The sequence below is a fragment of the Hyaena hyaena genome, unplaced genomic scaffold (assembly GCF_003009895.1).
Source record: "Hyaena hyaena isolate Hyena2069 unplaced genomic scaffold, ASM300989v1 scaffold_44, whole genome shotgun sequence".
In the NCBI taxonomy this organism is placed as follows: Eukaryota; Metazoa; Chordata; class Mammalia; order Carnivora; family Hyaenidae; genus Hyaena; species Hyaena hyaena.
In genome coordinates, this window is record NW_024080676.1 from 3,141,483 (window position 1) to 3,167,091 (window position 25,609).

The 25,609-nt window shown below is 45.1% G+C and overlaps 1 protein-coding gene across 8 annotated transcripts in view; it reads right to left on the reverse strand.

Annotated features, from left to right (window-relative positions):
* Positions 1–25,609, reverse strand: part of SORBS1 (sorbin and SH3 domain containing 1) — a 166,712-nt gene that overhangs the window by 57,529 nt on the left and 83,574 nt on the right. For 4 of the 8 annotated variants that reach the window (XM_039230205.1, XM_039230202.1, XM_039230201.1 and 1 more), the window contains 6 exons: positions 22,240–22,412; positions 20,414–20,477; positions 7,883–7,930; positions 7,629–7,758; positions 5,990–6,104; positions 505–588 (listed from right to left, as the gene is read on the reverse strand). In XM_039230205.1, coding sequence (XP_039086136.1) covers positions 505–588; positions 5,990–6,104; positions 7,629–7,758; positions 7,883–7,930; positions 20,414–20,477; positions 22,240–22,412 — 614 coding nt within the window. The remainder of the gene's footprint in view (positions 1–504; positions 589–5,989; positions 6,105–7,628; positions 7,759–7,882; positions 7,931–20,413; positions 20,478–22,239; positions 22,413–25,609) is intronic. The other 4 variants (XM_039230207.1, XM_039230206.1, XM_039230204.1 and 1 more) reach the window with 1 other exon arrangement.

Consider the following 25,609-nt stretch of genomic DNA (forward strand, 5'->3'; position numbering starts at 1 on the left):
CATCTATAACAGGGATGCATTTGTGGATCACATCTACATATAAAGGCCCTTTATGGTACTTCCCTTGCATATGTACTTAATTTTTTTTTTTTTTTAAAGCAGTGACAGTGCTAGTCTTCCCAGTGTGTAATGCATTTTCTTGCTTGTCTTCAGTTTGCCATAAAGACTTTGGTTAAGTAATTGAACCAGTGGCTGAAATACAGCTGAAATACTGCTGTCCACATGGTGTGTGATATTTGTTGCTAGAGGTGGGAGGTCCTAAGCAATGATTTAGTCATGTTTCTCTGTGATTTTCTGGCAAGAAATAATTCCAGAGCTCACTGTCCTTTCTTGGCAAAAGCTTACAGGTTGTAGTGAGAATAGACAATCCCGCTATTAACAACTGTAAGGGCTGTTTCCTGCTTCCTGCATTCCTTACAGATAGATCTGATTGTTTAGCAGCAAAAATGCATCAACAGCATTATTTAAAAAGGTGTCTATAACCACTGAAGCTATTAAACTTACCGGTTTCCCAAACTCCAATTCCGAAAAGAATTTATACCAAGGTTCATTCTTTAAATCTATCTCTTCTGGGCTTATATCCCGACTCTATAGGGGTTGGTGATAGGGAAATGGAAGAGAGAGAAGGATAACATTATGCAAAGATTACATAGGAACAGGCCAGTAGAGATGCAGTGGCTTCCGGGTATCTATAGCAACTGTATTCAACAGTGGCAATCAGCCATTTTTACGGACATCAGCAAAAACAAGGAGTTAAAACAGGTGGGAGAGGATGGGTTTATAAAAACAGAGAAATGGAGGTAGAGAGCAGTGAGTGAATCATTCTCAGCCCTAAGGCAGACGGCAAATGGAATACGGATGGAGAATTTTACACCATCCTGCTGCCCTCCATAACAGATCAGAATATGAACATATTCCTCAATAACTGTATCATGGGAGAAGAGAAACCCCTTATTTCCTCTTTACAAAGAGTTGTTAGTTAGGAGCAAATAACCTGGTAAGCACACCAAACATTTAATCATCTATGCCAGACGAGTAGAGCAAATAATTTTTATTTGGCTAGTATATAGTTTTAGTACTTATTTGCAAAGCTGCCTTAAGGTTTTCAAAAGAAATACAAATACCAACACTTCATAAAAGCCAGCTTGTTAATACTGCATCTTTAATGGCACATGAGCAGGTGAGAAATCATGTCCCATACACAGTAAAGTGAAAGATGATATAAGTAAAAACAGAAGACACAAGTGTAAAAACATTTTAAACGAGCATCCATGGAAGATGAACACAGACAGAATATACTTCGTGATTTCACAAATAAATGTTAAAGAACTGGGAAAAATAAAGTGAGGGAAAAGCTGAACGAGACAGACAACAGAGCAGGGGGGAAAAAAACTTCTGGGTTATGTTACAAATATAAGTTAGATATCTCAACCTTATATAACTCTAAGAGGCAAGTTCACATAGACTGATAATTTGATTCCATGGGATTCCATATGGAGTTAGATATTTATAAAGTTTTAGTACCTCACTCTGTGGCATAACCTGTGTTTCTGGAAATAATTAGTTGGCAAATGAATGCCTGGCAAGCAAATAAGGTCTCCCCTTGATAAACTGAAGGTGTATGTTCACGTCAGACAAAAGTATCAGAGGCTCGTGGCTTCATTCATTAAACTCATGTATGTAGATGTTTCAGAAAAACGCTCGGCAGTCACTAAATGATAGAGATATGCTGATTTTCGGACAATAATAGGAAACATAAAATATACATTTTGCACGGAGACTGAAAACAAGATAGAATAAACTTCACTCCCTCGGGGCAACAACGCACAAAGGAAACTGCAAGCCATTGCTTTCAGAGTAGCCTCTCCAAACACGTTTTTCTTAACATTCTGTTACCAGGCCTTTTGCAGTTTGTAGAAATGGCTGTAAACTTGGCGACCTTCACCAGTCCCTTCTTCTAAAATCCTTAGAAGAACTTTACCAAGATTTCTAGTTTTGCTTCAAACAGAGGAAGGTAAGGCAGAGAACTTTTCTTTGACTGAAATTCGCTGAATGCCAGTAAGTTGGAATCAGAGGGAAATATCTACCGAAATAGAGCCTGTCCTCATGTGCTCAGATTAAAACCTCCTCCGACTGGCTTTAGGGACTTAGGGCTTAAATCCCGAAGGAGAAGGTGTGCTCCTTCTCACTGGATTGTGAAATGATGTAAAATAATGGATTCCAAACGGATTCTTTATGTATTCGGTGAAACAAGGCACAAGATCTGTAAGGACACAACTATTCAGGAGGGACACCCTAGATCCTTACAGGATGGGGTTGCATGAAACCTATGTCATGTATATTATTTTTAAACGCTATTTATAAACTGCTCCCTGAGAATAGGTTGGGTTTTTGTTGTTATTTTAAATAAAACGTACCAGCTCTTTCAGGAAATGGCCTGAATGTTCTGGAGCTCAGTCCTGAAAGAATGAACCCATCTTACAGCCGGAGGCTGCCTGCGGAGTGTTGTTACTGTGGAGGCTAACGGGACGCTGAAAGCTGAATTGGGAGGCATGTCAGCTGCCTGGGCCCAGAGCAGGTGCCCGGAGAGGGGGCTAAAGAGGGAATGCCACACAGCATGGACATCTGCGTTTGATTTTGTCATCTGTAACTCAGCTGTAGATCCAACTGTGGACTGGACAAATAGAAAGTGTCCTTTGGGATGGAGAGTGTGAGCTCCGTCCTGGCAGGTGGGGCAGGTTCCACAACACCAGGCTGACTTCTCTGCTGCCGGGGGCTGTTTTCCCAGCTCGGCAAAATCCTTGGAAAAGGCAGAGGACCTGCCAGAAAAATGCCTGATTCTCCTCAAGGATGGTTTTGCTTCTTGGACAGGAGCCAGAGACTTAATTCAATTTTTAATCAAACTATCTGAATGTGGTACATTCATTTCCATAGCACTTAGTAATGTTCATAGTTCTTTCATACGTGACCACACTTCATCCTCTCATTGGATGCTTCAGGGAGTATGGAACACCACTCAGTACTCACTTCAATACTCAGTGCATCAGTAATGTTGGCAGGCCAAATAATACTTCCCGTTTTACAGAGGAAAACACTGAGGTTCCGAAAAGTTAAATGACGTGACCTAAGATACCTTAGGGCAGATTCAGAATTTGAACTCAGATCTTCCAGCTCCTATGTCCAGTGCTCTTTATAGTACAGAACATCCCCTTCTCATATTCCTGAGAAGGAGGCAGACGCTCTACATTTGCAGAGGATACTAAGCTAAAATAGGGGTAAGTGACAAACTTGAAAAGCCAGGAAGAAACTCAAATTGACCGTATACTGGGAAGAAACCAAGTTGGGTCAATCCGCTTGTTTTATACATCCAAATATATATCGTGTCTGTAATTACTATTTTAATGCCTGTCCTTCCCAATATAGATCCCAACCTCTAACCCAGGGCTTGGCACATAAAAGTTACTCTATGTATATTTGTTGAATTGAGCTGAAGTTCTGTAAGGGACTTTGGAGGGAAGTTAAAAGGACAAAGCCAGTAAAGGCCACTTCTGACAAAGCAGGGCCTGCCCATAGATCTCCAATCCCAAGGCTGGAAGAAAAGACAACAGATTCAGACCATGATGAGAGGAGCTGAGGAGTTATGAAGAATGTCACAGGAGTTGGCCAAATGGCTGAAGAGGCCATAAGGCTCTAAATCTACCGTGTGGGATTCTGAAGGCAGCACAGTGTTTCTTCGGCCTGGGATGGTCTAGCTTCACACCTGGGACAAGACAACCTCTTAGACGGCCTCTACAATCTACCGCCACCCTTCCTGCAGACAGAGGGTAGAGGTGCCTGTGAGGTTGTTATTGAAATTGGCAAGCTTATACAGACAGGAGTACCTCAAATTAGGGGGGAAAACACATTTTTCTCCTCAAAAGGAGTTGTGTGTTTCTGTGAGCAAATTTAGACTCTACATCTGTCACAAGTTAGTATACTGCTCCACAGTTAACGGCAACACAAAAGTGTGTGTGTGTGGTGGTGGGGGTGGGAGGTGAGCTCATATTCTGGCAGACCAGATACTAGATGCCAAAAGGCAAGACACACAGACACTCACATGCCAGCTTTTCTGTTCATGTGGCAAAAACAGCAGGGAAAAAAATTCAAAAATAAAGGACTAATTCAGCTACTGTCAAGAGTAGACTGTGAAACAAAGGAGATCTGACTGAATTTTTCTCTCAAATGAAAGACTTTTCTGAGGAAAAACAGAGCTAATGAGTGAACAGCACTAAATGAAACAGCTGACCATGATGCTCCTCCACGGCCCGCCCAGGGCCTTCACGGCTGGTTGCGGGGCTGGCCCAGGTCTGGTACCGCACAGGGAGCCTGCCCTGTAGGAGCGCCGGGTGGTGCTTTGCAATCCGAGTGCATGGCCACCACAACTCTCCAGAAGCCCCTGAGGGGCCCTGCTGTCACGTTCTAGGGTTTGTAACCATCGTGGGATCAATGAGAAGAACAAAAACAAAACGCCGTTTTTTTTCTTATTTCTGAATGGTAGTCAAATTATCAGGAACCAAGGAAAGGAGGCGGAAATGAAGAAGAAATTCAGAAAAGGGGTAAGCTTTCCATAAAAGCAATTACCAACTATGAACCATAATATTGCCCAAACGAAAGCACCCTATAGAATCTAGGGCTTTGGAATCTCTGAAATCACTTAAACGTACTGATATGTCATGGTGCATCCCAGGCTGGTAGCTCAGGTGTCATGAATGTGCCCAACGCACAGGACTGTCTATCTAGGAACACCTGTGGGGAAGGCGAACTTCTGCTGTGTATTTTCTTCTTCTAACAGGGAGAGAACTCCCAGGGTGCTATGGGGCCAGAGGCAGAATTCTCTGCTCATCTCTGAACTTTGTGCTTAAAATAACTGTGGTGCACAGGGATGCTAAAGAATGACATCTCTAAAGCATTTCTGTGAACTCTTGACCTTTCTTCCTAATTAAAAGTACTTATCCCTTTGTGCTTTTAAAGATGTCACATTTTTATTTTAGTAAAAGTCAAATCAATTATTACCTAAAGCATGTAGAGTGGAAGAGGTGGGGGAAAAAGAATCTGAACCTGCATTTCAGAGGCCTACTTAATCTGTTCGCAGTGTGGCAGCCGCATTTTAATAAAAACCAAGCCCCAGCATGAGAATTCCATCCTGCTGGCACGGCTGGGGGGCTGAAATCTTTATAGAGCTTTGGAGAATCCCTTTAACCATGATCAGAATTCTGAACCAGCTTTTCTAATGAAGGGTGAACAAAAGGGAAGTGTGAGTGGCAGATATGAAACCAAACAGTTTGTAAAAATTCTTTCCCACTTCACAGAAGCAACCTCGTTTCCAGGGTGGTCTTCTAGGCCCATACAGGCCATTTCTCCCATTTACAATTACTTGGCGATGTGAACTTGTGTAGAGAATTAGAAGCCAGACTGAATATGAAATTCATCCTCAATACTGCACTCGGCAGAAGGGGAAGACCTAACAGACATATTCTAACAGCCTGGGTCTTTTTTTCCCCAAGCCACAACATCAGATTCATGATTTACCTCTTAATGACGTGCTTGTAACTTCTACAAAATTTATGTGTGTTCAAATAAGAGCTGCTTAAAAAAAAAAAAAAAAACCTGATTCTAGTCCAGTTAGCAATAAGCCTGATAAATTAATGGTTAGACGTTTTTAAAAAGACAGCAGCAAAATCAATCTTTACATTAGTAGGGGATTTTAAATTAGTTCAAATCATGCACAAAAAGAACAACAAAGCACAATAAGGCTTCTTTAAAAGCAGACTCCCAGGACTTATTTTATAAACACCTGCAAAACTGAGAAGGGTAAAAAGGCTTCATGTTTTCATGGTCTTCGAAACATAGAGAGTCTATCTTGGGGAGAAAGAACGTAACCCAGATGCACAATGCATCAGGAGTAAAGAACGTGGCAGGGGAGACAAAACAACTTTAATATACACATTACCATCTTTTCGTTGGTCAGAACAGAAGACTTGCCCGGCTGATAGTCGTAAATGCTTTTGGGCTCTGCACGGTATTTCCTTGTATCCACTTTCTTATCTGGGGGCTCCCAGTCGTTTCTGTAGAAAGAAAATCCTATTAGAGCTATTTTCGTGAAAATTGGCATCCGACATGGTCTGGCTTTGGCTGACTGTAGTCTAATCAAGGAATTTTTATATCCGAAGCATAAAATCGGACCGGGCGTGAAGCATTTAGTTGTGCTGGGTTCCCTTCTCAAAATAACCAGTTACATCTCTGCATTCGTTTCACAAAAGGCTTGAGGTGTCCTGTGCTCTAAACCAGGCACCAGGAAGCAGAGAGAAGAGAATGAGAAGAAGGGTGGGAAGCAGCAGCAGCAAAGCTTGCTCTCCTCCTGTGAGCCTCTCATCCCCCAAGCACGCCTGCACCTCCCACTCCTGCTAGTGCAGTGCGAGAGTACGTGGGTCCTGGAGCCAGTCAGCTCTGGTTCCAGTCCCTCCTACGAAGCTTGCTGGCGTGGTGATCTGAGCCAAGCACCTTACCTATGGCTACTTTAGTTTCCTCATCTGGAAAATGGGGATATTGTAGGGATTAAATGAGACAGTGCATGTAAGTCACTTAGCAGAGCACCAGGCCCATGGTAACTACTCAGTAAATGATATTGGCTATTAACAACCATGTTCTTCCCTCTTTTGCACCCTGCCCCAGTAGTCACCAATATCGCAGCCTTTGGCACAGCAACTTAATTAAGCTGACCCAGCATTGGGTTCCAGGGGATACATGAATTCTTAGAAATTGTTTGCAAATTTTTAGTGTGTGCACATTATTGTATTTTGCACTGTGATTATGTTTTTTTTTTCTTGCAAGGCTATAAACTTCTTGAAGGCAGGGACAATGATTTATATATGCTTATAATCCCCCACAGTATCTGGCTCAACCTGTACACAGAATGTACCCAGTAGATACTTGAGGTGTCGTGAACCTCAAGATGAATGCACCTTCGTGTTTACCCACAAGGACGTAAGGGCATCCCCGGCTTTCCTTTCAAATTAATTATCAAAGCATAAAAAGGTTCCTCCATTGGGCATAAGAACTCAGCAAAGAAAAGCAGGTCATTTAGTACAGCCATTAGGAGATGATGAACGCCATCAGTATACTCAGTCCAAGCCTTATCTTTCAGTGATACGTTTTACATAAATAGATATTCATATGTGTGGCTTCATTTTAAAATTATGGGCCCCTTCAGTATGCACAGAGAGTATAAAAACACATGACAAATCTTATGGCTAAGATTTCTCTTGTGAGAAGACTAAAAAGACACGATAATTATAGGCAACGTTATTTGAGCCATAAATACCCAGGCACTACTACAAATGTTATATGCATTATTTTATCTTCGCAACATCCCCGTAAGTATAAAATGTATTCCCATTTAACGGATGAGGACACTGAGACTCAGAATAAGTCACTGCTCATGAGTGACAGCATGGGGATTCAAATTTGGGTCTGCCTGACTCTTGCCTCCAAGGCTGCCTGACCCATCAGAGAGAGACAGTACTTCCTCGCTAGCTTGGGTCATGAGAGCCCTAAATCTCAGAGCTGATTGTGGATGGGGGAACTCTTACCTTTCTGGGCTTGATTTGAGTGAGGAAGAGCGGGTTGGGAGGGGAAGTGTGGCTGACCGCTTAACCACCTTCTCACTGTCAATGTAGCTCATCTCACTTTTTGAGCGAGGCACAGAAAGGGGAGATTTTGCTGGAGAAGAAAAGTGGGTACAAAAGACTCTCAAACCTGAGGGAAACCAAAAAAAGGAAGCTGTCCTCCCTCATCCACCACCCTCTCTTCCTCCCACGCGACCAGAAAATTCTACATCACTTACTGTCTTCAGAAAAGGAGTACCGAGGTGAGTACAGATCTGAATCATCATCTAGTGAACAAAACAAAACACAATCAGGACGACTCTGGCTAAGGTAAGAGAACAGGTGACATGTCCCCCACTTACACAGTCCTGCACTGGCATCCAGCCACACCAGGGGGCTGACAGGCAGAGGAGGGGCCCAGGGCCGGGAGCCACACTGCCACGAACCCCACCTGAGAGCCCACCCAACCAAACAGGGTCTGCAGACTCGGAGGCCAGAAGGTACATTCATGACACGTGGGGGCTGACTGCCACCTGACACCAAGCATGGGGACAAATAGCCAAAGGTCCTCCTTAAGACAGTTAAGCAAAGCTAGAATGCAGGGTCCCCAGCTTGGGTTGGATGCAGGGGAGGAGATAGGTCCCCAAATGCTCACACTGAAAGTCTCTGCTCTAGCCTGCTGAGTCCCCCAGGCCCACTACTGGGTGGCATGAGGAGCTCCAGCGACATGGGTTCAGTTGCCCACCTCGGCTGTGACCTGTTTTAAATGCTGAGGTTCCATACACAATACCACTTAAAGAGGTGCTGCAGCTGAGAAAACAGTTCCAGAAGCCCATCGTAATCATCCGTTTTGATTCCACCTCAACCTAGTTGCTTGACTAGCTCACTTTTCTTGGAACGTGGCAAAGCCAGGCAGGTTTGCTTTGCAAAGGTACTGCTCAGCCTAAGTGTCTCAACTGTGCTTCTGGAATAAGTCAAACTCACATGGTTCTGTGAGACTGCTCTCCAGAGGAGAGACACACATCCCTGAATAAGGAGAACACTGGGACTGACACTTATAGAACCGAGACCAGATCCGAGCCCCTCATGTTAGTGGTTGCCCTGAACTAAAAATGAGACCACACGTACATGTACAGAAACAGATTTTTAAAGTGAAACTGTCCTGACAATGCAGGACATTTAGTCATCACATCCATGATAATCCCTCCAAAGCACCTTTCCAACAAGAGTTAGGCTGAATCAGTCACCTGTTCCCATTTTCTAATATCTTGCTAAGTTGAATTCAAAATTCATGAATATGAAATGAAGACCTAACTCCTTCCCTTAAAATCGGTAAGAGCTTTAACAAAGAACACACAGCAACCAGCAAAGACAAGCCAAAGAATCCAATGTCACGTGTGGACGAAGTGTTAATCAAGTTCTGTCTCTGCAAATCATTTTAAGTTTCAGGGCAGTGAAGTCCAGGATGTTTCGTGAGATAAATGTTATTTTGAGTATTATTCAAAGACAGCTTCTCTACCACCACTTCTGATCCCATTTCCTCTCCCAATTTTCATTTCCCCAAGGTCTCTCCCAGCCCAAATAAAGGTATCAGGTACCAAGTTATCTTTCCCTCCCTTCCTTGAAGGGTAAGGATTAGTTAACACCAAAGTAGAATAAGACTTGGAGGGTTCAAGCTTATTTATGTTAACTTTTAAAAACAGGGCAGAAGGAAAAGATAAAATGACATCCTGACATATTTTTGGAGTCCTGTTCCAAAGCATTTTGTTTTTGGCTGTTTTTGTTTTTTAACAGACTTCTGATTATCGTACTGAAATGCCATGATGTCAAAGAAAACTAAAAATCAGCTTTGATTGCAAAGATGTGATTGGAAAAATGGTGTCTGCCAAATGAAAAATTAGCTTACTCAGGAACCGGGACACACCAGCAGTACATACTGCTTAAAACCCAGCCTAGCATTTTAGCTCAAAACCCTGTCTCTGAATCATGAAGCAGCAGCCTATCCATAGATGGTAAGGTCAGGGTTAATGTGGAACTACCACCTGGTTCTTGGGGTAAGAAGCAAAATTTTCATGGGGGCAAAATGGCATTTAAATATTCAAAACAATTTTTTTTAAGCCTAAGTTCTTTGAAAATTTTCTTCTCCCTAGAGCTTCCTTATGTAGAATTCTGGAATATTTGCTAGAAGGAAAGGAGAAATAGTTCTTATAAGATGGAAAAAATAGCACAGCTTGGGGAGTATGTGTTTTTTTTTTCCTTTTTAAAATTTATTTATTTATTTAAATGGTTTTTAATGTTTATTTATTTTTGAGAGAGAGAGAGAGAGAGACAGAGTGCAAGTGGGGAAGAGGCAGAGAGAGGGAGACACAGAATTTGAAGCAGGCTCCCGGCTCTGAGCTGTCAGCACAGAGCCCCATGCAGGGCTTGAACTCACGAACTGTGAGATCATGACCTGAGCCAAAGTCAGACGCTAAACCAACTGAGCCACCCAGGTGCCCTGGTGAATATGTGTTTTGAACAGTAGGAGAAAAATGGGGGTGAAGGCAAAAGAGAAGTCTAAGTGACTGAACACTCGTAAAGCTACTTCTTGGGGGCATCTGGGTGGCTCAGTTGGTTAAGTGGCCGACTCTTGATTTCGGCTCAGGTCATAATCTCACAGTTCATGAGACTGAGCCCCAAGTTGGGCTCCGCACTGAACCCGCTTATTGGGATTCTTTCTCTGACCCTACCCTGCTCTCTCTCAAATAAGTAAAATTACCCCCCCCCCAAAAAAAGCTACCTCTTATTTGGTGGAAGTGGAAAAAGAACCGTCACCTATCCAAGGCCAATATAGGGCAGGAGTGCCTCTGAGCTTTTCATTTCTTTCTCAGTGTCCATGGGATCCGAGTATGACATGTGGGTTTCAGTTTGACTTTTAAGAGGGCAAATTGAAGTTCCATGGATTCCGCTGAACACTAGCCATTAGGGCAAGTTCCAGGGAACGTAAAATTTGTTTTTTAAATTTTTTATGTTTGTCTTACAAACCTAATGTAAGAAAATTTTACCTATGATTATGAATAAAAATAATAGCTGCTTCCATTAAGTGCCTAATAGTGGCTGAGAATTTACTATCATCTCACTTAATCCTTGCAAAAACGCCTGGAGGTATAGAAATCTCTCATCTTACAGACAAGGAAACAAGGCCCAGGAAAGTTAAGAAAATTTGCTCTTAGCCTCACTATGAGAAAAAGGCAAAGCAGGGATGGATTCAAGGTCTTTCCGACTCCGACCCCACCTCCCAGTGCTGCCTCTTGAGCTCTGTGACAGGGATGGGTGTTTTGTTCTATGGTTCATCCCAACCTCATCTACCCAACCCTGGGAAAGACTGTGGCTATTTCATTGTAATTTTTGTTGTGGAAGAGGCAGGGGAGGGGCGCTGTTTTGAAACTCAAGTCACACTATGGTGTGGGCCAGACTGACTTCCAGCCCTTGAAGCCTTTGCTCCATTTGTCTGCATCATTCCCTTCCTGGTGATGCTTAAGCAAGTTTTCTGAGTTATCCACTTCTAGTTCTCTCCGTCTTCTGGGACAAGGGTAAAACTGAGTCACTCTTGCTACACCCCATCATCCACTTGCTGCTTCTCTTGTTACCGTCTCCTGGCACACTGAATCCACACTGGGGAAGATGGGTATGAAGTTAGATATACCGAGGAATGGGAAAACTGGGTACAAGGGTCACTCTTCTGCATTTCTGTACACTAGAGTTAGCCAAAGGGAGTGTGTATTTTTAAACACAGTTAAGACATAGCAAATAAAACGTTTCTCTGGTTGTCTGTGAAGACAGACATGGTCTGTCTGAAATCCTGCCTTACGGTTTTTCCAAGGGTTCTTTAAAACTGTGCCTTACGGGGCTCAGCTGAGCCGGGATCTTGTGATTCCTGTTTGTGGTGGAGCCACACGCTGACTGGGCCCCTTGGAGCCCCAAGCAGCAAACACTAAGCTTTGGCAGCAACACCTAGAACTTCCGATGCCAGCGACTTCCAGGAAGCACTGACGCTAAGCAGAATTTACTCAGGGTGAACAATCCACTTCTGGAACCCAAAGCCCCCTGCTGGGCTCCAATGTTTACACAGCAGTAACTGCCCTCTAGGCTTTGGCAATCTGTTCTTGGAGGCTGATTTGGGGACAGCTACTCTCTTAAACTGCCAGGAAGCACATAATTGCCTTTTCAACCACAGTGACTTTTAAGGAACTTCTAAAAAAGACTTTTTTTCTGGGTTTTCTGGGTTTCTCTTTTGAACAATCTTAAATACACTGGAAACAAGTGCTGGTTGAGAATGATTGTTTTATAAAAAATTATGTAACTAAAATGAGATAATGGGCAAAAAGGAGTATTTACATAACTGCTTGCATTTATCAATTAAATTTTCATTTTCTGCATTTCTTAGACCTTAAAACTTATAACCATTTTTTTCCTTTTTTAAATAAAGTCTATTTATTTTGAGAGAGAGGGAGCAGGGGAGGAGCTGAGAGGGAGCAGGGGAGGAGCTGAGAGAGGGAGAGAGAAACCCAAGCAGCCTCTGCACCACCAACGCAGAGCCCCACGCAGAGCTCAATCTCACAAACTGTGAGATCATGACCTGAGCTGAAATCAAGAGTTAAACACATGACCAACTGAGCCACCCAGGAACCCCTAAACTTACAATTATTTTTCTAACATCAGGGGCTCATTTTTGACACAACCTTTATCTACTATACAAATTCATTCTTTCTTCTGCTTTACCCCATACACTTAGGAAGAGAAAGGATACAGAGTCAAGATAGACACATACTCACCCCACAACAAAAATATTCAAAGAAAAAGATGTATACAGAAGTGGGCACAAAGTCTGGGTGGGATGAGAGAGAAGAATGAGCACAAGGCGAAATGGGGTAAGGTGGTCAGGTACGGTCCAGGGAGCTCAGGGAGAGAGTCTCCAAACTATGTTCTGGTTAAAGGCAAATTTTAGGGGATTAAAAGAAAAAAAGATCCACATACGGTGTAGAGTAGCTATAGAAAACATTCATTTAAAAAAATCTGAAGAAGAGAATGAGGTGCAGAAAGAAGGAGGGGGACGGAGGAAGACCTGGGGAGGATCAGAGGGCTGGAAAAGGACTCACCGTCTTCATCTCCAGCGGCATTCCTGGCCCTTGGGGTGGAAAGGGAGTAGCTGCTGGTGCCTTTCAACTATCTTGCAGGCCCGTCCAAGACTCTGCCCTGGCTGGGCGGGGCCCTCCTGCGCAGCTCCCGATAGGAGAGCAAAGGTGACCAGCCAGCTCGGCCCGCCCCCTCTGGGCAGTGCTAGCTGTAGCTTGGGGCAGGAGGCGCAGATCCTGACCAGGCATCTTCACAACAGAACTATGTGCTTCAACTCCAGCAAAGTAAGGCTATTCTTAGAAATCTTGTAAGGCCAGGAGAGGATTACTTTAACTCAGTATAGACGTGCCTGGGGAAAATCAGCCTCCTAAATCCTTATCCTGGCACATCCTCATTTAGGAAGGAGGAGGAAGCTCAACGAAACAGACCACTACGGCACATCATGATATGTTACCATAACTGGAGGATGCCTTGAGGTGGTGTCCTGAGACACTTCGCCAGGAGGTGGCAGTGGTCACCGTCAGCCTGACAGTGGTGGAAGAAGCATTCAAAAGCAAGAGGAAAAGCTGGTCTCTGGGACTTCATTCACCCTTGGCGAAGAGGACAGCCCGCTACCCTGACATGGCCAAACATATTCTCACAGGCCACAGACCGTGGAAAAACACACTAGATACTTGGTTTTATGCTGACTTGGAGGCATTATTTGAAAAGCTCTGCCATTTTGTGGACATAAAGCAGGTCAAGGGAGCCAACATCATTTGGCATGTTTAGAGTGGAAAGGTTAACTCTTGAATCTGTATCCCCTGCTCGAATTCTACATCCAAACCCCCAAGATTACACTGGCGAGTATCTTCTCTTTCTTGGAGGGTGGGAAGGATGGTATTCCTTCATGCCAGTGGTTCCCAGTCCTGGCCATATGTCAACTCACTTGGGGGACCTTTTTTTACACACTCCCAGACACCATCCCAGGAGATACTGGCTCAGCTGAGTGAGACAGGACTGATTCAGAAGCAGGGCAGGCTGGATGCCTGGAGTTAAGTGTCAGAAAGCCTTTGGCAAGAGGGGTCAGCCCAAAACACAGGGTGCAGCAGGAGAGGTAAAGGAATCAGCGGTGCAGTACAACAGTAAGAAAGAGCCCATGTTTGGGGTCCCTATAGATCTGGGTTTGAAACCTAGCTCTGCTGCTTACTGGGTGATCTTGCACAAATTACGTAAACTTCCTGAACCTCACACCCTTTATTGATGAAACAAGGACTTACCTCATGGGGTCCCTGCAAGGATGAAGCAAAGTGACAGTTGTGATGCACTCAGGATGTGGGGCCTCGTATTCAGTAAGGGCTCAATAAACGGTGGTCACAACAGCTGCTGTGGTGGTTATGCCATTATTGTTGTTATTATTATTATTACTATTATTATTATTAATAGAATTAGGCTTGTGAGCTGCTGAGGACTAAGCCACCAACCACACTGCTGTTTCCCAAAGCAGGAGACAGGGGCAGAGGCAGCGGCAGCGTTTCTGAGGCTCCTCCTCCACAGCTTGCTGCTCTGGCTCCTGCTCCAGGAGCAAACCAGGGGCAGGGCATCTGAGGACCCACCATAGCAGCCCCTCCACATCTGGGTGCAGTGGTGGGTGGGGCTGGTTCTGGTCGCTGGCTACGCTCTCTTCCCCCACCCCCCCAATCTTTCTGGCCCAGTGACATCCCAGATGCTACAAAAGGACATCTATCTGCCTTTGAGAGAGAGAAGAGAATGGAATTCACAGACAAGCAGCTTTGGATCACAGAGGAAGGAATGACGGGGAGGAGAGGGCGGGTCAAGTGAAGGCTTAAAAAAAAAAAGAAAAGTAAACCTCACTTGCTTAGCCTTACTTGACAGTTATTCCCAAAAGATTTGTTATTTTTGATAAGCTTTCTAGCATCCACGGTATATAGTGAAATTTCAAGAAATACATCTCCTGAATTATTCTGTTATTAATTCCCTAGCCCCACTTCCTCCCAACTACCTAGTGAAACAAAGACTTCCAGGCCCACAGAGTGGTCTCAAAGATTATAAAATGATTAGAAGTGACCACTCCCTGCTGGAATTTATAGGTTTCTTTTAATGTTTTTTTTTTTAATTTATTTTTTATTTTTTATTTATTTCTAGGAGAAAGAGAGAGAGAGAGAGACAGCGTGAGCAGGGGAGGGTCAGAGAGAGAGGGAGTCACAGACTGAAACAGGCTCCAGGCTCTGAGCTGGCAGTCAGCACAGAGCCCGACGCGGGGCCCGAACCCACGAACCGCGAGATCATGACCTAAGCGAAAGTCGGACGCTCAACCGACTAAGCCACCCAGGCGCCCCTTTATAGGTTTCTTTTAAAGTACACTTTAAACTTCACTGATTAAGACATGATAATTCTATTTATCTTCTCAAGTCTGGATAGAGGTTTACTTTTCATGGTAGTACTTGGAGGAAAAAGGGTAGCTAAGCTGGCATAAACTAACTTTCACATGGTCCTTTTTTTAAATTTTTTAATGTTTTATTTATTTTTGAGAGAGAAAGAGAGGCAGTGTGAGCACGAGAGGGTCAGAGAGAGAGAGAGATACAGAATGTGAAGAAGGCTCCAGGCTCTGAGCTGGCTGTCAGCACAGAGCTGGAAGCGGGGCTCGAACCCACGAACCGTGAGATCATGACCTGAGCTGAAGTCAGACGCTTAACCGACTGAGCCACCCAGGCGCCCCTCACATGGTCCTTTACTACTTCAGAGAATCAGCTTTCAGACACTTAGAAATGTCTTTTTTTATAGCGTATAAACAACTAGAATTCAGAGGCAGCAGCCCTGAGGCTAGGTTTTGATAGGTTTACTGCAAATAATTCTAGTTTCAGATTCTAACTTCAAGCAAAACAAAAAACCCAACAGCTACAGCAGTCTCTTCCTCAGAGAGGAGGGACTCTGGAATGAGAGCTCATGCTCCTCATTAAAGTTATCCATTTTTTAATGCTCATTAAAATCTATGGGTGGAACCCTGCTCAGGTGCTAATTTGTCCTTAATGCCTTTCTTTGAAAGGCATAAATATTTCCTATGTTAAGAAGGGTGTGCAGAGCCCACAGCCACCTGTAAGCACACAGGGCTGGAGCGGGTATCAACGACAGGGTTTAGGGTGACCTGCCAAAGCTTACCGACCTCAAAACCACAAGCCAGAGAATCTCTTATTATTTAAAAAAAAAAAAAAAAAAAAAAAAAGTTAAAAAAACTACCAATCCCTTCAACTAGCTCAAACATTTTCACTCATTTGTAAAAAGCCTTCATCCAGTTGAATCCATCTGTGGTCTATGTCTGGGTCTGTCATCTTGAGCAGGGAGCAGGGGTGAGATGGAATCTACCCTATTTTTAAAAAGATCTCCAGGGAAAAAGGCTTTTCAGAAACTTGTGTGAAAGCCTAATCATCCGGGTTATTATGAATCTTTTATGTTCAATCTAATTTTTTTTCTTTTTTATCCTTCAAGACAATTCCATCCTTTTTGGTCTTTGAAAATAAAAAAAATATTAAGGTTTGCTTCCCACTTTACGGGTGAAAAGCGATCGTATCATCCCTTACTGTTTATGCCTCAAGGCAAAATAACCCCAATTCCCTCTTGCGCCTGACTTGATGTGTCCCAAACAGCACATGTCCCTGTCAGCCTGGGTTGCTAAGGTGTGGCAGACGATGACACGGCAGCTCTGGGCGTGAGGCCACAAAACCCTGGCTTCACATAGAGGGCCAGGCTGACCAGCCTGTGGCAGGCCCACAGCATTCCTCCAGTCAGACAGAGTCACTGCATTTCCCCCCAGGACTTCTCCAGGTGGCCTTCCTCTGCCCACGGGACACTGTGCCTTCAGGCTTGCAGTGCCACTCCAGGAGTGTGCTGGGCTCTCAAGCCCAAATGAGGCACCAATCAAACATTGCACTTAGTCAAAATTACCCTAAAAAATTTCTCCCTCATTCAACTCAGTCAGTTGTTTCTTAAGTTGCTTCTCGTTGGATGTGGGGAGGTCGCTGAGTACAATGAAATCATTGTTTGAATGATATGATGATTTACAATGAAATCATCTGGTTTGAGCCTGGGTTTGTTTCGTAGACTTGTTTTTGTTCAAACCCAGACATGAAATGGTTGGAAACCACCGACTAGCACATCAAAGGCGGAACTGAAAGGGAATATGGTATTTTAACTAAAACTTTTAGTTTTAACTAAACTCTTTTCAAAAGTCTAACGCTTCCCAGAGTGTCATTTCATGTATGTTAAGTAGTCAGTGAGAGTTTGGTGAGTGAGTGAAAGGGCAACTCTACCAGTGCTGAGAATAGCTGTGTGGGATGGTTTCTGAGCTAATCAGAGCACAGAAATATGGAGGGGTCAGAACTGGGCTTCATCCCTCAACAGGAATGCTGGTACCAAGGCCTCACTCAGCAGCATTCTCCAGGTATGCACAGAGGGCCTCCCTTCAACCAGTAAGCTTTGCTCTGGCCTTCGGGGCACATGCTCTTGCAGCTGCCACTGCACGGGGACATAGAGCAACGAAGGGGTCTTGTCTACCTCTCTGCCAGACATGCACTTTTGAGAACAGAGGACATATTTATGGCACTATTTCCAGTTCCAAGGACAATGCATAGCGCATGCAATTGCTCAGTACTAGTTGAGTAAGTGAAGTTCAGAGCATTCAACATCTCATCCTAGAAGAGCATTGAATGAAATTTCCTCTGTATACCCCTTCCATTTCCTGCTTTCTGGGTCATTCATCTAAAGATCAGACAATCCTCAGGACAGGGTCATTCTCAGGATGGTGCCTTTATCTAACCTTTTAGAACCTTCTTTGACACCTAAACTTTTTGCCCCAGAAATGAGTCTTAGATACAAGTGTGGCCATCCTTCCCAGCAGGCCCAAATTCCCAGGCAGCTCTTTCATGAAACATTTTCTCGCTTGGCCAAAACTCTTATTTTCAAAAGATATCATCTCCCACCATGATGGATTCTCATACCTGGATGGCTCTCTGGGAATTCCTTCTCAAGGAGATATACCCTGAGGGTCCACAACAAGAAAGGGCCAGTGACAAGGGGTAATTTTTCTGTTGTTGACAGTGGGCCTGTCTACCCCTCTGTTCATCAGCCATCACGACAGCTTCCCAGAGTCACTGCCCGACCACCAGCACCATGTAATCACCCCAAACACTGGCAGCTTTTTCCAGAGCCCCACAAGTTTGAAGCATTATAACCAAGCAACATTGGTTACCCCATTAATCACGTAAACTCCAAAGGGCCAATATTAAAATCCAACTGGGTAGACTCAGGTCATACAGTCCGTGAGGAGTGAGGCAAATACCACAAAACACAAGGCTGGGGGAAGCAAATGATTGGGAGACAGCCCGTTAGCCACCAGAAAAAAAAACAACAGCAACAACAAAAAACCCAAGGTGAAGAAGAAAGGAACAGCACCAGTACAAAGAGAGGCACGTGATTTTCCTTTAATTACCTTCAGATTTAGGACTAGGAGTAGATGCTGGAAACTGGTAGGTAGGAGTGTAGGGATTGTCCTCTGAAGCAGAGAAAAGCAGTGGATTTTGAAACCACCCACCATGAAGTGGAGGAACTGACAAATCCCCAACTGACTCTTTTGAACGATTACCTGTTTTAGTGTTATTAAAGCACACAGCATCACACTTAAAACAAGATTAATGAATTAGAAAGGACTTAGTTATTTTAATATAGCACATCATGCAAATGAGTGAAATAAAATTTTCACCAACCGAAAACAACTATAAAAACAAAATCTAAAAGCCAAATCTTATTCCTATAATGGAACTGTAAGAATTAATTTAAGGCTAGGACAACAGATACACTGTCTAAGTTTATGGTACCTTCAGAATTTTGCTGGATTTCAGGAAGTTCAGGGAATTGGTACGTAGGGAAATAAGGGTTTTCTTCAGGAGTGTCTAGGCAGAGGAACAGGTTTGGGAGAGAGAATAGAGGAAGATACAAATGGAGAGAATGAACGAACAGGGATCCACACACAATTCAGGCCCCTTGAATTCTGGAATGTACAAGGCTTCACGAGTGATATGAAAGAAACCCAAATTGCTTTGAAAATCCAGTCCTTTTGCCTGAATTACTGAGACACATCTAAAGAGATAATATCATTTTTCCTCTTGGACAAAGAATTACATATATACAGGCTCTGGTAAGCAAGAGGGATTTAGTACAAAGCTTCAAGTTTCCAAACAAACAAGTGGATTCTTAATTTTTCACATTATCTCTGTCTACCATTAGGGCAGGTAGTTTTGTTTAGAACCTGTAATTTGGGTAGAGTTAACCCTTTAACAGGAGAGGTGCTGCCTGTGGGACAGAACAACATACTATTCACATGTGCACCTGTGTCTTGGCACTTGGGCTGCCGAAGCCGGGTCTCAAGGTGAAGAGACACGGAGTTGCTGGGGGAAGTGGACATCAGCTTTAGGAAGTGACTGACATCACCCAACTGTAGACCCAGCCTCTGGCATCACTGCCATGACTGAGCGCTTCTATCTACCCAACCACCGTGGATTTACCCTTGGTTTAGAAACACAGAGCATCTCGGTATTTGGAAACCGTTTGGAGGGAGGCACGGCCAGCTTCACTGTGAACGCTGCAGGAGATAATTAACAGTGACGTTGGCTGCCGTCTGCAGCTGAGCAGAGAGACTCAGGCCAACATCGACCATAACGCTTTCTCTTTGCCTTCATGTGTCATCGGCCAGGCGGCCAGACTGGATTTGGCCACATGGAACGACAGGATGCTCTGCCCATGGGAGAAGGGGTACCCTTCCCACGGCGCAGCTACATCTCTGCCTATCAGCTGACTGGCAGCACAGGCAGATGGGAGCTGGTGGGGTCATGAGCCGCCTGAGCACTGGCCTGGGGTTCTCCTACCATGCTGGATCCCCTGCTGACAGCCCAGGGGACCCTTGATTTGGAAGCGCTTCTCTTCGAGCTTCAGCGGGCTTTGGTGTGTCAGCTCTTGACTGACTCTCAGAGCTACCTGCCAAGTGCTGGCTCCCAGCTGGGGAAGATTACTTTCCATATTAACACCTTACAGGTACACCACACATTCTCCTTCATTAGGCGGAATTTGTTCTCATTTGACCCTGCAACATCCCTTGGAGGAAAGGAAGAGAGATGAATGCAGAGAGGCATGTGACCCACCCAAGGTCACATGAGTGCTCGGGGGGGGGGGGGGGGACTGAATCCAGGTGAGACCAGTTTTTTTCACTCCCAGGTTCAGTGTGTTCTCAACTTGCTCTGCCTACAAGGCAGTCACGGGCTGACACGGGGAGCTGAGCCGAAAGCTGGAAGCAGGTGGGAGTCACAGCTGCTCACATCCCAGGCCGGCAGATGCCGGAGCACAGGCAGAGGGCTGGGCTCAGCCTGCCACAGCCCACCACACCTGGGAGGGAGGACTTGAGAGCTGAGCTAGGATCCCGCATGTGAGGCAGGGCACAAGCGCTCCCTCCCTGCTCTGCAGGTGCATGGCTGGGCTCAGGCTGGCTGGTGCCCAATGGGTCGAGCATAGGGCCCAGTCTTCTGATATCCTAGCAAAGCCAATCTAAGTCCTCACCACAATAGTCAACATAGGAATACGGCACAACTTCTACAAATGAAAATCAGTACCTCTGTTTAGCTTGTGGATCTGTTTAAACATGGTCTTGTACCAGTCTTTTGATCGCTCGGTGTTCTAGAGAAAAACAAAGACAAAGAGTAAAATAAAAATGGAAAATGTCAGCACATTTCAGAACTTCCATGATTATGAAAGCACAATGGGAAGTGACAACATCCGACGTCAAAACTCATGCAACTCTATACATCTCGTTGAGCCTACATTTAAATATTTATTGAAAATGCAAAATGTTTGAGAATAGGCAAACCAAGAGATTCTGACCTGAATAGCTGGCCAAAAAGGATGCAGATTTTGAAAAGAATAAACAAAGATCCTCCTGAAATGTGTTCATTCAATTTTTTAGACAGAATCTGTCTCCCTTTATAGACAACTACACCACAGTAAAGTCTCCCAGAAACATAAAAGACAAAGGATATTTCCTTATCTGGCCGAGCCCCCACCCATTTCGGATTATCCTGTAGAAGTGTAGCTAAGTCACCTTGCAGAGGGCCAGATTTAGAACACATACATTAAAATGTAACCGATTCTAGCAGCCAATGCTAGAATTTTCATCTTAACCACAAAGCTGGGCTCTTTTTAAGACAAAAATAAAACAAGGAAGGGGACAGATAGGTAGTTAGGTCAGATATTTTCACTCCCACTTTACAGATGCCGTACAAAGTCAAAATGAGCCTAAGGTCACAGAGCTAGTGAGAAGGTGAGTGGGAGGGCCACTCCACACGATGGTTAGGGGTATGGGTATGGGGTTCAGAGAGACTGCTCCATCAGCCACAGGATGTGCCATCCTGGCAAGGGCCGTAATCACTCTGAGTCCCTGTTTCCTCATCTATAAAATGGGAATTATATCAGCATTCACCTCGTAGAGTGAATGAGGAGACTATGCACTCAGCAAGTGGTAGCCACAATTACTGTTTGTCACAATTCCCTTTCTACTTACTATTATTATTATTATTATTATTACTATATACTTATTATTACTTAGGGCCAGACAACAGTTCTTCTGAGGCTTAGCCTTCTGCTGTTTCTACTGGCCTCCTCCCAAGGGACACAAAACCCAGTCCATTCATTACATGGAAACCACAGAGAAACATATCGCAGCCAATGTTCTGAAGGGCCCATGGAAAAAAATGGAAATCCCTCTAATGCAGCTTCGGAAGTCAGGCTTCCCTTGAATTCTTTAGGCCTGCATCAGGCTGGGCTCCCTGTACAGAGGGGGAGATCTAGGGCAGTCTGTATTCATTCTGTGGTTCCATTAGTTTCTTGCTCACCCCAGATGACGGGGTACCTCTCACCCAGGGGAACGTCTTCCTGAACCCACAAATAGGGACCCTGAGCCCCACAGTCTCCCCAGGGTTCTGTAATTCTGGACCTACAATTTCTGAGCGTGCTCCAATGGACAAAAAAAAAAAGAGAAACTGGGAAACAATGCCCACAACATTCTCCCCTTGAACACGCATGTGCTTGGAGCTTCTCAGAAGTTCAGCTGCACAGAAACTTCTCTGCCTTTGCTCCACTCTGCTTTTCCCGATAGTCACTTGAACCCAAAACCCTTTTCTCATGAGACTTATTAACACCAAACATGTTTTGGGGAAAAGCTGCCACACTCTGAGGTCATGCACTTAGGACCAAGGTGGGACGGGAGGCCGGCACACATCTCTGCGAGGCTCTGCGGGCCTCAGCAGGCTTGGAGGGCAGGCAGAGACAAGGATTTCCTCACGAGGCCTCTGCAAACCACAGGTGGGCTCGCATGCACTCAGGTGCACACTTGTCACTGGTGTAAGAGGAAGCCTACGAAGGACTTCTGGGTCAGCGTTCGTACCCGGAGTGGGATGCCCACTTCATCCATGGAAACATCGCTTAGGTCCTGAGCACTCTTAGCCACCCGTCTGCTATCATCCTTTGCCTTTTTTTCAGGAGCCCTTCCAGGTGAGGTGGGTTTTTCCTGGGCTGGTGCCAAGTCCTGCTCTCCCACTCTTCTTTCTGAGACAGGATCTGGAAGTAAGAAAGGATTGTCAGCTGAAGCTCTCTGCTGGCTCTGAGGCAAAAATCTCCCAAACAATCCAGCAGGGGGAGGGGGTGTTTGCAAATTCCCCACAGGAACAAGTTTCATTTAAGGCATGAGTCAGCAAACTATGGCCTGGCCTCCTGTTTTTCGAAAGTTTTCCTGGGACATAGCCACACCCCTTCATTTATGTATTATTTATGAATGCTTCTGAGTTACAACGGCAGAGCTGAGTAGCTCTAACAAAAACTGTATGGACTGTGAAGACGGAAATATTTATCACCTGGTCTTTAAATTGCGAAGTGCACATTAGACTTTATTTGACTCAGGACTAGAGGTTACAGGGAGCTAATAAACATACCATGTGTGGTCTGCAGATTACAAAATTACTTGGATACTCTGTTATTTCAAGCCACGTCACAAATCATAGGAAGGCACTATGGCGCACGCGTCCTGTGGCCGTGAGGGTGAACCCCTCAGAGTGCGGGCCTTCAAGGGGTTGACGGCCAGTGGGCAGAGAAGGCAAGGGAACCAGGGATGAGAATGCGGCATGACGAGGGCTGACAGAGTCAGCATCCAACTCAGCTGAGGATCTGAATTTCTGGGCCGACCTCTCAGAGGGAGTCAGCCAGGTGGGAGGTGAAGGCTGCTCCTGGCAGAGGGAACAGCATCAGGAAATACAAGGGGACTCTGAACTACTCTGAGCTTATTAGGTGCCAGGTACTGTGCTAAATTCTTCAGATACATTACCTCAGTTCATCCTCCCAATAACTACATGAGGAAGAAACTATTATCCCTCCATTTTTTAAAAAACTAAGCGGACCAAAGCACAGAGAGGTTGAAGTACCCTGCCTGAGGTCACACAGCTGGCATGTAGCCAAGCTGGGATGTGTACTAGAGACACGGGACTCCGGCAGTTCTCTCTGAACCATATCCTGTCTTGCCTTCTCGAAGATGGCACCAAGGCTTCGAGCCTGGCCTGATCCTGGTAAAGGCACTGGGGTGGAGAAGGCAGGAAGAGACGGCTGTTTCCACTCCGGTGTGGTAACTTTTGACAGTGAGACACTCAAGCAGAAATAGAGGAGCGGAGCCCTAGTGAGGGCCCTTGGCAGGAGTGCAATTCCAAGCCATCAGCATAAAAGCAACGGCTGAGGTCAAGGAGATGGAGGAGTGAGTGTGGGGAGAGTTAAGGGCTGACGTCATGTGCCGAGTGATATCACAGGCTGAAGAGCAAAAAGGATCCCCCAAAGGATGCAGGAGTTATCAGAGGGAGAGGACATGAACCAGAAAGGAAAAGTGGGGCATCGCTGAAGCCAGAGAAGACAGAATTCCAAGAAGTGAGGGGTTCAGCCCATAAAGGAAGGAAGGAAGAAAAACCAGAGCACAGAAAGTGGATTCAACAAGGCAGAAGAAGAGTCACAGGATCCCTGGAGGGAGCAAGTTTCAGAGGGCAGTGGGGGTAGATGCTAGATTGCAGGGAAAGGGATGAACATGCAAGCAGGAAGTGGGGAAGCAGCTAGTGAGGGAGTCAGCACACAGGCATGGAGTGTGGCAGCTGGCAACCAAACAGGTCAAGAGGTTAGGGGAGAAAAAGGTTTAAGCCGGGGAGGTGGGGGGGCTCAGTCCTAGCAGTGACACTCATAAGGTGAGATTGATGGGGACAGAGATGTGCCCCGCATTAGGAAGTACTGTCAGGATCTGTTCGCTGACTGAGAAGTTCTCATCTTTAGAAAAGGAAAAGGTGAAGAGTGTTGGCTCAAGACTAAAAATCCAGGAAAAAGGAGGGACCCAAGGGCACAGGCAAAGTTGTAGCCAAGTCAGAGATCCCGGTGTGGGGGGGAAGGGGCGGGGAAGTGGGGAGATGCCAAGTCAGCAGGGCTCAGGTTCTACAACCTTCACAGCCTGCCTGCCCAATGGAGCGACACTGCCTGGATCTCAAATTAACCAAGTACTAACCAAGTACTCTGAACCAAGTACTCATTCTGTGACCACAGAACGGTTTCTAAACTTTCTGTGCAAGACTCAGCTTTGGCGAATGCTTCAGAAAACCTGATCCTTGGCATCATCACCATGAGCTTAAAAGGATGTTATGACCAGACTGGTTTTATGGGTGAGTTCTCAGGCTCCCAGGAAATTCCAACAGGAGGCCAAGGATTTGGCAGGAAGCCCAGAAGCGTAGGGGGACTGCAAGTTACCAATGTCTACCTCTGAAACAGCTCTGCTGAGCACTTTCCTCCCACCTGGAAAAGCCTTCCTAAGTGTCACCACAAAGTAGCAAGGAGGCTGATTTTGAGCCGTCCCACCTGATGCCTGGAGGTGCTCCCACCCCTCATTCTGCTGCCCTCTCTTAAGAAGCAGCAGATCACAGAGTTGTCATTCTCAGGGTTTCCGGACCCAGGGAATTTTTTTAATTGTTAGGGCAGGTGGCTCCAACAGCAATCACTTAACTGCAAAACTCAGCTGACAGTTCATGGACTTGTTCCAAGGCTGTCAGAGTTCTTTAGATCTACAGAAATTAGCCCTGAATTATTTCACTTCGGAAGCTTGTGATCATGTGATTCATGATTGAGTGGATTTCCGTGTACAAAGAGATGAATTGCAGCCTCAAAAAAAGTTAAAAAAATATATAAATATACAGTGAAAACCCTAAGTGACACTTAATTGTTTTATACTCTGATTTCAAAAGGAAGGTGCTGGGAAGGGTCATTAAATAAGTGACAATGCTGACAACCTGGGATAGAGCCTCTGTGTTTGTCGGCGGCTTCCCCTTTCTTCACACCCACAGATTTGTGAGTGAGAACCACAGCGGTGCCGACATCTCCCTGAGAAGGAATACCAGCCCCTGTGCTCCAGCCTTGACCTGTTTTCCTGTCCATCTCCCCAAGGGCACCATGAGCTTGAAGTGGCTAAACACCATGTGGGGCTCAATAAAATCCCGCTAAGGACAGGGGGAGAGGTGAGTGGCCCTCCATGTCCCATCACCACAGTACGATGGGCAAAGCCTCACTGATGGAGTCGGCCCAGCCAGCCTTCTCTCCGTCAAAGGCTTCTGAGCAAAACTGGTGCTTTAAAACAACAACAAGAACAACGAACATTTAGTGAGCACTTACTTTATGTCCTACTCTATCAAATACCATTAGTGGCTCTATCCCAAACCTCAAGGAAGATGGAAACATTAGGCTTATTT